We start from the raw sequence: 14,040 nt of genomic DNA on the forward strand, positions 1-14,040 counted from the left end.
TTTGGAACTTTTCAAAGAGGTTGCCTCCCCATGCAATTCGGGTTCAGGACATAGTGCACTCCTGACGTAAAAGTACTGAAGAAACCCGCAAGGTGGAGAGAAGAACTTCTCTGCACCTTCCGGGTCTCCGCAGAACTAGTACGTCAAAAGTCTTGCCTTCGCTTCGAGATGTTGACAAATTCGACTTCGCCCTGCAATCTGCAAGCCACCTGGTTAGCTCAGATCGCAGAGTGGCGGCCCGGAAAAGGCTGTGGTCCCGGAGCAGGACGAATTTTCCTTCAACTGCGAGCCTATTCTTTCGAGGAACCCGCATGGATTTCTCTTGTAGCAATTGCTGCGAACGAGTGGATGTCTCATTTTCCCTTTATTAATTAATTGAGTCCTATCCCATTTGACACTGGGCACGAAGAACTCCTAAACGCTAAGCACTGGGTGCACCCAATTCAGGGAAAATAAGACAGGCAGTGCGTCTTTCGTGGTTTCCTGCCGTTCTCGCGAAGGCTAAATCACCTTCGTCTTCATCAGCACTGCAGCGAAGATTTTTCATAATGTTGGCAAGAAACCTCGACGGCGGCCGCTGCGTGTACTGTGATTGCGAACCATTCTGTCATTAACTTTGCATCTTGTAAAGTATGGTGGGTTCTCCTGCTGTGGACATCTGTTGTTTCCGAATGAAAGAATTCGTAGCACTCAAACTTCACTGGTAGTAGCAGCTAATACATCCTCTGAAAGGTTGAGTAAAGCTAGTCACTATATCAGTGACCGTATAAAGAGAAGTGCATTGTCTCTAACTAAGGAAACCTGTTGTTTCCAAATGAAAGAACTGGAAAAGGACACTTAAACCTTCACAGCTGGTCGCAGCTAATATTCATTCTAAAGTTTGAGCAAAGCTAGAGGTTAAATCAGCAACTTTACAAATAACTGTATTGTTTGCAAGTGTGGAAACGTGTAGTACACAAATGAAAGGACTAGTAACGATAACTCAAACGTTCACTGGTGGTCGCAGCTAATTAATCCTCTGCAAGGTTGAGCAAATCTAGATGTTAAATCAGCAACGGGTAAAAAGTGGCTGCGATTCATCGTGCCTTGAACCTATCTATACGACCGAAAGCTCTGTTAAAGGGAAGCTGGAAGGTTTTCCAGAAAAAATGAGTGAACATCTGTACATAATTGTTTTCAACCCTCCGAATTCCGATATCCTATCGAAATTGAGCGAAAGAAAGCGCAAATATATTTTATTTCGACGAAAAGGGCAGCAGCGGACACGTCCAGCTCGCGCGTCTCGTTTCCGCCTGTGATTGGTCGGTGCGCCTCGTGACGTCAACTCTAGTAACCGACCGCTGCCGCTACACATGAAGCCCGGTGCCAGGTAGTTTGGTGCTGTTTTTCTGAGACGGTAATGAAAAATTTAGAAAGACTGCGTTTTTCTGAGGAGTTTGGCGTTACTCCCTACATGTACGAGCCCATTGCGAAGAGCCGGCCTCTCGAAAAAGCAAACGATGCTGGTGCGAGCAGTGCTTTCGACGCGAAAGAAAGCAAAGTCTTGGGATCTCCTCGTGTTGGAAATGCTCTTTGGTGAGTATGTTTTTTTGCAAAGCGATCTAGTGATCTCGCCGATCTTTCGCCGATCTAGTGAGCTCGTTTCCGGTCAAACAACTGTAGTGTTATGTTCCTGCATGCCTCCTCGTGGAACGTAAGCGGGATGCGATCGTCAGCATTCATGCGCTGTCGAAAACTGTCGGCAATCTACACAGACGGTTTAAACGCGTGAAAAGCTTCCCGGTTCATGCAGTACGTGTAGTGACCTTCATCTGTTGACTACCACTCACGTTGACTACCACTCGCGTTTATTACCACTCACGTTGACTACCACGCACGTTGACTACCACTCTACATACACGCAGACGCACCAACAAAGGAATGCAGGGTCGAGCGAAGCAGATTACGATGGCACGCACGCAGAAGCAAGCGCGGTCAGGCACGGTCGCGAACGCCAAGGTAAATGTACGTGGTAGCGAAGCTTCCATAGGAGCCTATACGTTCAAAACCTTGCGGTCCATGGGGCTTAGCGCCATCTGTATGTGGTGGGAACACTTCCCGCAGAAGAAAAAATAATGTGACGCCATGTCCGTTAAAAGCAAAAGCGACGTCATTTTGTTTTCGAAGGCGCGAAATTTGTTTTGTTGTTCTTCCTTTGGAGCTATATATTCAAATGCCCTGCCATTCGACTTGATGGGTGTTTCGACCTTTCAGCGTGGAAAGCGATGCAGGAAAAAGCCAGCCGTACGGTTGTCGAAATCGCATCCCTGCACAGAACATACTTTCTTTGAAAGGAGGTGTAGAGTGCTGATCCTATTGTTGGATGCCAAGCCCATCGGCCAGCGCGGTCGCACGAAAACAACTACACAATTATCTGGCGGTAGTAACTCACTACATTTGACTGAACAGATTAAGAAGCAATGAAGCTACCCGCGTCACTAAATTCAGACAAACTTTGACAAGCAAGAAAGCGCGAACTGTGAGGGGGCCGTATTTCAACCGGTGATACGAGTGCGCCTTTCTGCCCATTTCAAGACGTGCATTGCATTGCGAGTGATAGTGGCGTCAACGCCCCCTGTAGCGATGGGCGCTTAAAAGAAATGCATTTATTAATAATAGTAAAATTAAACTTGTATTTTCTTAACTCGTCAAGAATGTATAAAATTGTCTAGGAATTTTATTTTCGTTGAATGAATCTAACTGTGTCTCTTTTGAATTAAAAAACGCGTTTTTCTTTCCCAATGTTTGTTCCCTCCAAACATAGTCGCGCTTCAATCGCTGCTCCTATAACCCCCCATGCTGATGCCCATGACAATCTGTACTGAACCGCTTTTCGGCCGAAGCTTCGCGACCTATTTGGATCGGCCTTGCGGACGCTGCGAAGGAACGAAACACTAGAGTTGACGTCACAACACCGCGGTTTCAGGTCCGCTCCGCTCGCTCACTCGACGGGGGCGGAGCTACAGCCCAATTTCAACCGAGGATTACGTCACTCCTAATTGAAAAAAAAACAAATTTTACCTTCATGGTTTATAAGGTTCCTGCATCCGTATATGAGCGTCTTATTGAATTCGACAGACACTTCAGCTTCCCTTTAAGCATTATCAGACGCGGTTCTTCAGTGCTTCTTCCCGTCGAGCTATATCGGCCGGGTGCTCGGACACAGCCTGGCCATAGAGAAATTCAACAAGAGGGGACACTCGGCGAAAACTGGGGCAACAGGAAACAGGTCAGCCCTACTGTTAGCCCCATCCGTTAGCTGACGCGGTCATCGGAAAAAAAGAATGCGAAATGAACTTACGGACGTTCTCTTCTTTCTTTATTCTTTCCCGCTAAATCTAAAAACGTTTTGCGCATAAATCAGCAGATTGACAGATTGAGTGACAGATTTTTCTTGCGTTACCGAGCAACAAGCTAACGGCACGCCAAGTACGCGTGATGCATGCGTCATGCGCTAGAGACGCCACCGAAGCGAGCGGCTGTAGATATGAGCGTTGGCCTGTTCGGCGACCCGTCTGCCCATTTTTCTTTTTTTTTTGCGATATCAATTATATGGACACTGCAAGTGGATATCTGCCGTCACCGTGAGCTTCCGTATGAGTGAATGCGTGTGTGGGTGAGCCGGCGAACGTGATTCAATCTCGCGTGCGCGAGCGTGGAACGCAGCCCGGATCCGTGCCCTGTCCGGTGGCGCGCGAGGCAAGAGGGGCGTACTCCGGCGGCTGCTACGGCGGCTCGGTGTCATCCTCGCCCGCCGCTCCGTACAGAGTGGACATAACCGCGACTTCTGCTACGGGGTTGGCCACGCGAATCGCGGACGCCGCAGTAGACGCCTTTGGCGGACGCCGTAGGGACGCGTTACTGGCGCTCGCGTGTCTTGAAAGCTAACTGCGACGTGCCCAAAGTGCGCGCCCCCACGGGCCTCATCTTCAAAGCTATCTGCGATGTTTTCAGAGTGCGCGTGGTGCCGATAGCTTCATATGGGCTGTTCTTTCGATACTTCGTACTCCCTGAAGCGACAGATGCATGGAGGTCAATTGGCTCGCGGCTGTTGCCGCGATTCCTGACTCCAGAGTTTTTAGTTTCCGCGATACTGGATCGATGTGTGTACATGTTTACCTGTGCATGCGTGACACCGTAATGGCTAATTTAGTTAACGCACGTTGACGGGCTAGTTGGTTTGAATCCACGACAGAATGCTTAAGCGTGCCTGAACAAGTGCGTAGAAAGAAGCAAACACACAAAGACAGCGCTGTCTCCGTGTGTCCGTTTCTTTTTACGTCCTCTTTGAGTCACGCTTACCTATACTATCATTGTTAATTTAGTTAGTAAGCGGACGTTTACGAGTTTATACGGCCGATATGACTACTACCCTTACTTAGTACAGCTATCTGCTAATTAGCTATTGCAATCGGTGCTTTGCTTTTCCGGCGGAACTGTGAATTTTTTTTTATTTAGCATTGTTTGTTGGACTCCCGGCGTATTCTAGCGTTCCTTCTCCACCTCGACACGGCACGACTGCACTATTTGGCTATGGCAAGGCGAGAAATTTTGTTTCAAATTCCGCGGCGCATTTCAAGCAATTTAGTATTTTACCGGCATAGAACCGAGACTTGTAACGCAGTTAGTGATAAACAGTTCGGCCTTCCTGGCGTAGTTAATTTGAGCTCATTATTCCGAGTGGCAGATGTCCGCGACGCTTTCTATGAGACCACCATTATTGTAACTTATGTCGGTAGATTTTAGGCACGCCCGCCGCACTCAGCTTTACGATGCGGTTAGCGAGAATCAGCTCGGCCGTGTGACGCAGTTTCGCGTGTACTGAATCTTACTGGGACAAGGGGACAAGCCTTGGCCCTTTCTCGGGGCCTCAACATTATCGTAACTACTTTAGGTACCTTTAAGGGTACTATTTGAGCACAGTGGCTACGGCCGGCGATGTGACGCATTTAGCGACAAGCAGCTCGGGCGTGTGACGCAGTTAGTTTTGGGCGTGATGAATCTTGCTTGGACAAGTCTTGGCGCCTTCTCTGACGCTGAACGTTATTGCAACTAATTTCGTTATCTCTACGGGCACTTTTCAAGCACAGTGGCCGCGCCCGATGTTGTGGCGCACTTAGTCAAAAGCAGCTTGGCCGTGTGTCGCTGTTAGTTTCGCGCGTACTGAATCTTGCTGGGACAAGTTCGTGAGGCTTTCTGTGTGCCCTCAACGTGCACCTTCTTTCGGTACTCACGCTTGTCAAAGACGCGACGAGTGATTGCCAAAAATGATAAAACTGGAGTCTGTTGCTTTAGGCGGCAGAACGTGAAAAATATAACGCTGAGGAGCTCATAGAACTCAAAATTTCTGCCTTCTGAAAACTGAAAAAAAAAACGCTTTGCACCCTCGCATTGTTCTTGCGTGCGGGTAGAATGCATTCTGTCAGCGTCTAGCATGATCTGGCTGAGAGCCGTGTTGTGGCCACCTCATTGTATGTAACACATTACCGCGCGGGCTGAGACCAAATTGTTTTGCAAACACGCAGTCACCCGTGTATTTGTGCTCCTAAAGTGCAGAAAACGATGTCTGGGAACAGAGGAATGCTTGGAAATATTTTTTCTTTATATTTTATTGTTAATGTTTGGGACGAGTGGGGTATTTCCTGCTCCAGGTATGTAAAATCGAACTGCTTTTGTTTGTAATGCTGCCCATTCACCGCTTCCCATTCACCGCTTGCTCACTCGAGCTCAAGCGGTTACACTGAGAATGCTACTGAGAGACACATACCCCACGCAAAACAGACTACACCACTACATGCATCCTGCTTGGGCCAAGCAATGGCCTGCAGTATTCTGAAATAAATATGCCTCAGCTCTACGACAAGTCTTATTGCACCAATTGCAATACATCCCTTAACGTCTATCATTTACTCTGGCCGGGCTCGCAAGCTCACATAAACTGCGAATCGGACAAGCGCAAGTTTGAAGAAGCAAGTCTAGAATTAGAATTCTAGTTCAACGTTGCGCAGAATCATCAACGAAATCAAAGCGTCACACGGCTTCGCTAGTGCCAGCTGCATGAGCGCCACCAACACGTTGATAACGTTAGGACATTTTTTGAAGTCATCGAGAGGCACGAAGCGTAGTAACAAGTTCTTCCCGGACGTGTTTACCGCAAACAACGCCAATTTTAGTAACACAATATCTTCAGTTGTGCGTTCGCGAGATCAGTGAACTAACGTAGTTGCAAGTAATTCAAAATCAAAATATTCACCTAATAACATTTTCACCTCTTAGCATTAGCGCGAAGCAGTTTTCAAACGTACCAAATATTTTGAATGCGACTGACTTTGGAAAATATAAACAGGCGACATTATTTTAGGTCATTAAACAATGATATTCCAGTAACCATGATATCAAAGAGATCCTTTAATAATATGAACAATACTACATTTACAGGCCACATGAACTTCATATTACCCTGCGTTCGTACCAACAGCAGCAAGCAATTATTATACTTTTCAGGTTTATCTCTTTGTAACACATTACAATTTCCTTGAATGCTGCTGAAAGCTCACAGGTTTTATGCACAACTCAAGAACTTTCTTTTAGGTTCCTTCAACTTTCCTTTTTCGGTGTATTACGGTTTTTATATATAACATTAACTGTCTGTATTTCTTCCATTTATTTTCCATTTTCATTTTCACTTTCTTTAATAAGCTCTCTTTGTAGCTTTCCCTAATATTGACTAATCCAAAGCCTGGTTATTGTTTAATGCATTCGCCTGCTGTCTTTCTGTTCATTTATGTCTTGTCTCCTGAAAGCTTTTATGATAAACTTTGCACGTTGCCATTATTTCTATAAATTATTATTCTTATCATGCACAGAAGATCGCAGTTCAGTTTCTGAGTACGGGATTTCCTTCCGTATATGCTTGGGTAATTATCTCAGTTTTCGTCGAGAATAATCTGATTCTGCTTCCTTCCATAGAGGCAATTAAACATCGTAATTAAACTGATGGAGCATAACATCAATTTAGGTCTCCTTTTAAGTGCGGGAAAGACTAACTGCAAATGATGTGTCCTGTCCGTTTATGATTTTGCAGTTGGATTGAAAAGCAGCAGAGTCGTGTAAAATTAACGCCACAAGGCTACTTACCATCAAGAGGTTGTACACCGTGAACTTTCTCACAGAAAACCAAGCAGGTGCCAGGAAGTTGTGCTCGTACACAGTAACCTTCTCCCCCGAGTCGATTGTCAGCTTCCTCGCGTAGTAGCGAACCAACCAGGTGATAACTTTGTTGGTCGGTATCTTGACGACGTACCTTGATTGCGGCTCTTGGTTGGCATACCCCCTCTGGCTTACTACAAGTTGGACGCTGCGTGACAGGACCGCGCCAGGTGTCATCTCAGGGGCGCAACATAACCAACGTCGCCGGCGCGGCGGCTGATGCAGACGGACGCTGTATAATTTTAAAAAAATATTTTCGGTGCTTAATACGTCTCACGAGATCCCTGATGTGCAAAACCACTGGTGGTTCCTATACTTTGGGCTCGTCCTAAAGAATAGAAAAAAACAAGACTCTTCTTTTTTTTTTTGTTGTTTGGCATCTGAACTAATAAGTGCTCGCCAACTGGAGCAGCATCAGCAGTTTCAAAATTTACACTCTGGCCGTCAACCTTTGAAGTTATCCGACGTAATCTCCGCGCGCTAATTCGTAACCTGCACTGTCCAACACAAATATGAATAGCAGGCTTGTCCTGTGCACCTGTCAAGCGCATATTTCAGCGGCCGCGAAATCGCGAATTGTGCGCGATCGCGTGAACTGAACTTTAAAGTAGGCCTCACGATATCTGCACACAATCGATGTGAACTGGTTTCTGGCTATAAAGGCTCCTGCTACCTGACAGAACAAAGAATAAATGGGATTCGTAAGTGTAAATACAATTTGGAAATGATTTTTCGCAACAGAGCGACGCAGTCATTCGCATTTGTTGCGTTGCAGTGAAAGTGGTGCGTGCTCACTGTTGTGGATCGAAAATATCGAGTTATCCCACTAGTAAAAGTAGGTGTATATATTACTCGTTCGTTCATGGCCGAATGAATCGTGATGGATTCAGACATGAAATGCAGTCTGAAATGGAATCCAGGGATAAGTCAAAATTATTCTTTCAGGAAACGTTTTATGCCCAAAAATATGCACACTTTTTCGCAGCGATCCCGTGGGCACCGCCATGCTTCATCACGTGGGGACGCGTGCATTGCTTGTCCCAGCTGCCTCCATTGCTTCTTTGTTTACAATCGATGTGCGTGATGCCCGATGGCGCGCAGCAAACCTCTGTTTCAGCAGATTTGTCGACGGTGACTGAGTGGACAACACGAAGCGTTTGCCACAGATTTGGCGGACAGGTAAGCGCTTTCTTAGCTGATTAACTTTTGTCCAAACAGCGTGACCAGAGCATACTATGCTTATATTAAAAGCGGGGCTAGAGGTCTATTCCAAGGTGGCCACGTTTTCTTCCGGTAAATTTAATGAAGATCCATGTGTTATGATCTTTGTTCTTTACTTGGCAAACATCCTGAAGCAGCGGCTTGTCAAGTTTCTGACGCAGTAAAGTTTCTCGGTGCGGTGACTATCTAATTGTTTATTTTCTGTATATTTGCCCGTGGTGTGCCTAGTAGCGACAGACGTGTTCTTGTTGCGTACAAGGCTTCGAAAGTAGAAGTTCTGTACTTTGTAATAGCTTGTAGCGTATACTTGCTAGTCACTCGCTTACTGCTTGGACCGCCACGAAACGTACACCTTCGCACATTCATGTCTTGGTGTACGTGTCCTCACCGATACTTGCGTGCATTGATTGAAGTATGCGCTCATTCAGGTATTATTGAAACATAAGCAATAGATTGGGCGTAAGTTTTCGTGTCAGTAGGTTTAGATGCATGTCGATAATCTGCGAGAATCTTACTGTCCCTGGCAAGCAGCACTGCTCTATGTGTCACTGTGTAAGAGCGGTATACTCACTATTGCCACGGGGTTGAAGTCCTTTCTTTGCGTGTTAGCACTACTACGCTTGCAGATGAGTCAACTTTCCTGATGCTGAGGGGAACACAGGCCTCAAAAAGGGCCGGCAACACAAGCAGTCCTTATGTAGCACCGAGCCGTGAATTTGGTGACGCACATTCATTTGATTTCCTATCATGCCAGTCCCTATTTTTGCAGCCAACTACAGCGCACGTCCTTTCTGCACCATTGCACATTTTGCAGCGTGAACGGAGTATAGTGCGTTGGCGCACACTCAGTTACATTTTCGACAGCTGATCAAACAGAAGTGAGGCAGAAGTTGTAATGGTTTTGCATTCGTGCGTTTTCGCTGAGGGCAGTGCAGCGTGCCGCCGAAAGCGCTGTCTCGTTCCTCCGAAGCAAACTGCTTCCCGAATAGTGTTAATGCAAATTAGAAAAAAAAGGTCATAGAATAAACAAAGTTACGAGAAAGAAAATTATGTGAATGTTGTGCGTAAAAAAAAACTGGGTGTCATTGATATTCTGACGGAGAAACTGAAAATGACATTGCTACTCGAAAGTTCGTCATGCCAAGTTGGAACGGACGTCCTCAATTAAACGTTACATGCATAGATGGCGAAGAAAATCGGCTTGAAGGTGGAATTGCTGTTTCGCATATTTCTCAGAGGAGTTCCTCCTCTTCTAGGTATATACGGTGTTCTATAGAAATTTCCGCTGCTCTCTATAACAAAAACAACAGCTGTAGTTGCAAGGGTTACACAGGCTGCAGGAAATTTACAACGTTTCGTTTTCTTAAATTTGGTTTGTACTGAAATGCATAGAGCTAGCGTATGGACACGGACACGTATACGTATGGACACGTTCAGTCACCCGATTTAAAAATATGCTTCTTAGTTCCTTTGGGCACATGTACAGCATGTGGCACTATGCTCAACTGTGAACAGCTGTTATGAGTTAGGAAAATGAGCCGTATGTGTTCGCTTATTCATGTATCCGCAGCAATTCGCATCAGCGCTAGCGTAACAAAATTAGCGAGGCCTGACTCGTAGCTCAATTTATCCGCTATGCAGTGAATAAGCGAAAAGAAGCAACGTTGGAAGCAGGCCACATTTTGATTTAGTCCTGCCATCATTGCTAAGTTTACATATAGGCTGGGAAATGCTCGTGCTACCATAGGCGCGGAGTATAATTCCAGGGAAACTGCAGAGAGTGGGCAAAGCTATGCAGTGCAGCCAAATGAGGCAAATATTTATGAGGTAATGAGAAGCAGCCCTGTGGCGCAAACGTCCACTTCGAAAAGGTCAAGAAGAATGTTTTGTTTCTAATGAACTGGCAGAACGCTGCTATCGCGCGGGCTTTCTTCAGTATTACGTCAGTTTCTCGTCTATTGGTCACTTCAGAGGTTTCCAAGGATGAGCGACAATGCGGATACAGCCTTACTGGCCGTTGCGCATTTTAGACGGCTGTTTTGTGCAATGAGAGCAAGAGACGTAATCACTAGAGTAGGTATATATAAGCTGTGTTGATTGATTTATTTATTTATTTACTTATTTATTTATTTATTTATTTATTTATTTATTTATTTATTTCGTGTACTCTCGGGGCCAGGTGCATCAAAGAGAGGAGTGGTTACATCAAATACAGAAAAAAGTACAGTGCAGCAAAATGGTGAGTAGTACAGAAATAGATGGCTCTCGGTTATACAATGTTATCTTAGTGTTCTTGTAGTGCTGGCTCATAAAATGAAATATGGTGCGTACAGTGCAGTAATACAGTGTTACGGTAATACAAAACAGTGAATCAATTGGTATTACAAGTACATGAATGAAATGCTCCTGTTTATACAATCTTGCCTAATACTGCCATGAAGTGTTGATGGTCAACAATAGTAGCGGTTGAGGCGGGTAGGCGATTCCGCTCAGCCGATGTACGCGGAAGGAATGAATGAGACATGATATGGTTTGGCCTAATCTAATTCCAACTTTGTTATTGTGATCTAACCTAGATGAAATGTATTGAGGAGGGGAGAAAAGTTCATCGCGAAGGGAAGGATGATGAAATATCTTATGAAAAAGGGAAAGTCTAAGGTATTTTCGGCGAGAGGCTAAAGATGGCAAATCAAGGTTTAATTTCGTTACAGAAGAGCTGGCAGTTCGCTTATAATTAGAAAAAACGAAACGAGCAGAGTTATTTTGTACCATTTTTAATGAGTTAATTAGGTTTTTCTAAAAGGGATCCCAAACTGCTGCGGCGTACTCAAGCCTTGGGCGGACTAATGACTTGTAGAGCATTAATTTTAGGGAAGAGGGTGCCTTAGTCAAATTGCGTTATAGGTCTGCCAGCATGCGGTTAGCGTTTTTAATTACGTAAGAAGCGTGCACGGACCACGAGAGGTTGCCAGTAATACGGATGCCAAGATATTTATACGATAAAACAGGGTCTAAGGGGAGATCATTAACATAGTAAGAAGAAAGCTGGTTAGAAGTTCTGGACACGCGCATCAATTTATATTTTTTTATATTTAATTGCATTGACAATGATTGGCACCTAGTAGAAATAGCGTTAAGGTCGGATTGAAGAGAAGATATATCAGTGTCGTATGTTATTTCCCTGAAGATTACGCAATCATCGGGGAATAAATTAATGTTGGAGGTAACACAAGAGGCTAGATCATTTATGTGAACTAAGAAAAGGAGGGGACCAAGTACCGACCCTTCAGGTACGCCGGCCTGTACTCTGCTTGGCTGTGGGTTTGAGTGATTAGCAAAGACAAACTGTGAACGGTTACAAAAAAAGCACTCTAGCCATGCAAGCAGTCTGGGATCAATGTTAATTCGATGCAGCTTAAACATTTAGAAAGTTATGTCACACTTTGTCAAATGCTTTCTCAATGTCTAAAAAATATATAGTCGGCAGGTGAAGAGTTGTCAAACATGACGTTTAGCTTATGTGCAAATAAAACTAGTTGTGTTTCACATGAATGCGTCTTGCGGAAGCCATGTTGCGATGGTGAAACAATGAATTAGTTTGAAGAAAGGTAGCAAGATTAGAGGCAAGTATATGTTCTAACATCTTACATGGATTGGAAGTGAGCGAGATAGGGTGGTAGTTATATGGACAATGCTTGTCACCCGACTTATGAGTGGGATCACCTTCCCTATCTTCCATTCAGCAGGCAAAGAACCCTTATCTAGAGACTGGTGCAATATCATTGCTAGAAAAATGGAAGAGTAACCGCCAGTGCTTTTCAAAAATTTCGCGTTTAATAAATCGTGTCTTGGCGCCGAAGAGAATTTTAACGATGAGATAATTGATACCACACCTGTTGCTTCAATGATGATGGGAAACATTGATTGGTAATCGTAGTCGCGTGTGCATGGAAGTGTAATGTCTGTAGTTGATGAAAAGTTGTGCATGAAAACATCTTTAAGTGGGGACGCTCATTCATTAGTTGGAATAGCATTTCCAGAGCTGTCCAGTCAAGGTTATCATGGCAACAGCCTTGGGATTAATGAGGCGCCAGAATTTTTTGGTATCAGTTTTAAGCATTGATGGCAAGGTATTGCCAAGAAAGTGATCCTTGTCTTGTTTAAATGCGGCTACATGCTAATCTGCCGCCAGATTGTATTTGGTCCACCTGGTTATGTTAGGTGAACTTTTGGCTAATTTGTGCAAACGCTTCTTTTTATTAGAGAGGCGCTTGAGACGGATGGTACACCATGGGGCGGATTGTGGCTTTTCTCCTAATAAAGAAGTGGTGTTTTACTAGGACTTACTCGCGGCCTTCTTCCGCAATTCCAGTGATTTCAATGCAAGCACCAGGGGCGAGCTTCGGCGTGGCCGACGCTTCAAAACCTACCTGCAAATGCAAGACGAAGTTTTTTTTTAACAGCTAAAGATTCGGTGTAGTGTTTATTATAGAAAAAAAATCATTTTATTACAAACTTCAATGATTCGGCCAGCATTTCTCGGCGCATTCATATACGTACACCTTTAACGGAGTAGAATTTCGTGAAAATTCACATCGGAGTTTTTGGAAAATCATCGCGACTATATTCCCACAGCTGCTTGCACGTTCCTTACTATTCATAAATGAGGTTGTCGGTGGCGAGAACGAACGCCGCGAACCCACGTGTTGTTAGGTCCTGAAAGTGATCCACTGAACGCGCGACTTCAGCACTCTTCTGGGAATTATTGGCATTTGTCTGAATACAACCGACTAAATTGTCACCGACCGAGCTGCCTTCGTCGGGTGGGGGGGCAAATAGTCAGTGGTGCAAACCCACTCTGGCGGCCTAGAAAAGGACAAGGTAGCCCTACATAATACAAGAAAGAAATGTAAAATAATTGACGCAAAATTTGAGAAGGGATAAACTAGAATGAAGCAATAATTATTTTATAACAATGAATGATGAAATGAAAAATCAAATACGCCTACTCGAACTTATTTGTTAAAAAGAAACGTAACTATGAGGCCTGAATTACGAGTGCATATTCCATTAACCCGAAAGGAAATTCTTGAAGGCAAGACATCGTACTTTCCGTGGTTATGCCCAAGAGTTGAGACACTCGAGGATAGTACACTGGTAACCGGTAAATCCAGGGCCAGTTAACGTAGAACTCTTGCCTTTGAGTTTATACCAATTTCCTGACTTGAAATGTACGTAACAGGCAAAGCAATCTTCGAGTGGTGACCTGCAGCGTCGTTTCAAGTGACCAACCGAATGCTCTTCTCGCTTATAGGAATTCACTTTTGTTTGCATTCAACTTACCTTCCTGTCAAGAAGGCTTGGTCGTGCTGATAACGCGCATGCCGTTTGTTACTGGAAAGTACCGAACTAGCCGCGTTAGAAAGAAAGAAATGCGGACAAGACAGATGACGGTTATTGTTGTGCGGCACATATACACCCCAAATGGTGCAACTGTTTTGAGAATGTATATTGCCCAGTAACGAATGGCATGGCCGTTATCAGCATGACATAGCATTCCCGACAGGGACG

General features: G+C 44.7%; 1 protein-coding gene across 4 annotated transcripts in view; it reads right to left on the bottom strand.

Moving 5' to 3' along the window:
• The window catches only part of LOC135920597 (uncharacterized), a 214,307-nt gene that overhangs the window by 126,303 nt on the left and 73,964 nt on the right, over positions 1–14,040 (bottom strand). For all 4 annotated transcript variants that reach the window (XM_070536206.1, XM_070536204.1, XM_070536205.1 and 1 more), the window contains exons 6-7: positions 12,817–12,899; positions 7,177–7,396 (exon numbers count right to left, since the gene is read on the bottom strand). In XM_070536206.1, the coding sequence (XP_070392307.1) occupies positions 7,177–7,396; positions 12,817–12,899 (303 nt within the window). The remainder of the gene's footprint in view (positions 1–7,176; positions 7,397–12,816; positions 12,900–14,040) is intronic.

The sequence above is a fragment of the Dermacentor albipictus genome, chromosome 3 (genome assembly GCF_038994185.2).
Source record: "Dermacentor albipictus isolate Rhodes 1998 colony chromosome 3, USDA_Dalb.pri_finalv2, whole genome shotgun sequence".
Lineage (NCBI taxonomy): Eukaryota > Metazoa > Arthropoda > Arachnida > Ixodida > Ixodidae > Dermacentor > Dermacentor albipictus.